At 60.4% G+C, this 376-nt stretch overlaps 1 protein-coding gene across 1 annotated transcript in view; it reads right to left on the reverse strand.

The window, feature by feature from the left end:
* EMH_0054500 (mannose-1-phosphate guanylyltransferase, putative) overlaps nt 1–376 on the reverse strand; it is a gene marked incomplete at both ends in the record, with an annotated part of 4,609 nt that overhangs the window by 3,950 nt on the left and 283 nt on the right. Inside the window, one exon of the mRNA XM_013497126.1 lies at nt 175–374. Within this exon, the coding sequence (XP_013352580.1) occupies nt 175–374 (200 nt within the window). The remainder of the gene's footprint in view (nt 1–174; nt 375–376) is intronic.

Here is a 376-nt window from a genome sequence, read left to right on the forward strand (position 1 = left end):
GCCCAGTTGGGGGGCCCCCGAGATGAGGGGGCCCCCAGGGGGGCCCCCCAGGGGAGAAGGGGCCCCCCGGGGGGGCCCCCCAGGGGAGAAGGGGCCCCCTATGATGGCCAGAAATGTTGATTGAGTTGTTGGTCTTTATGTATCCATTCTCTGAGTATAGAGGTGGCTATACACCTGGTGGTTTCATCTGTATCGTGTTTTGCTGCTGCTGCTACAGCCTCAGCAACAGCCTCAAATCCCCCTTTTGTTGTTTCTATCTGCTGCTGCTGCTGCTGCTGCTGCTGCTGCTGCTGCTGCTGCTGTTGCTGCTGCTGGGGTTGTACAGCTTCTGTGAACTTGGGTAAGGAGGAGGAGATGGGGGCCCCCCTTGGGGGCC

Source organism: Eimeria mitis, genomic scaffold, assembly GCF_000499745.2.
Source record: "Eimeria mitis Houghton genomic scaffold, Emh_scaff2484, whole genome shotgun sequence".
Taxonomy (NCBI): Eukaryota; Apicomplexa; class Conoidasida; order Eucoccidiorida; family Eimeriidae; genus Eimeria; species Eimeria mitis.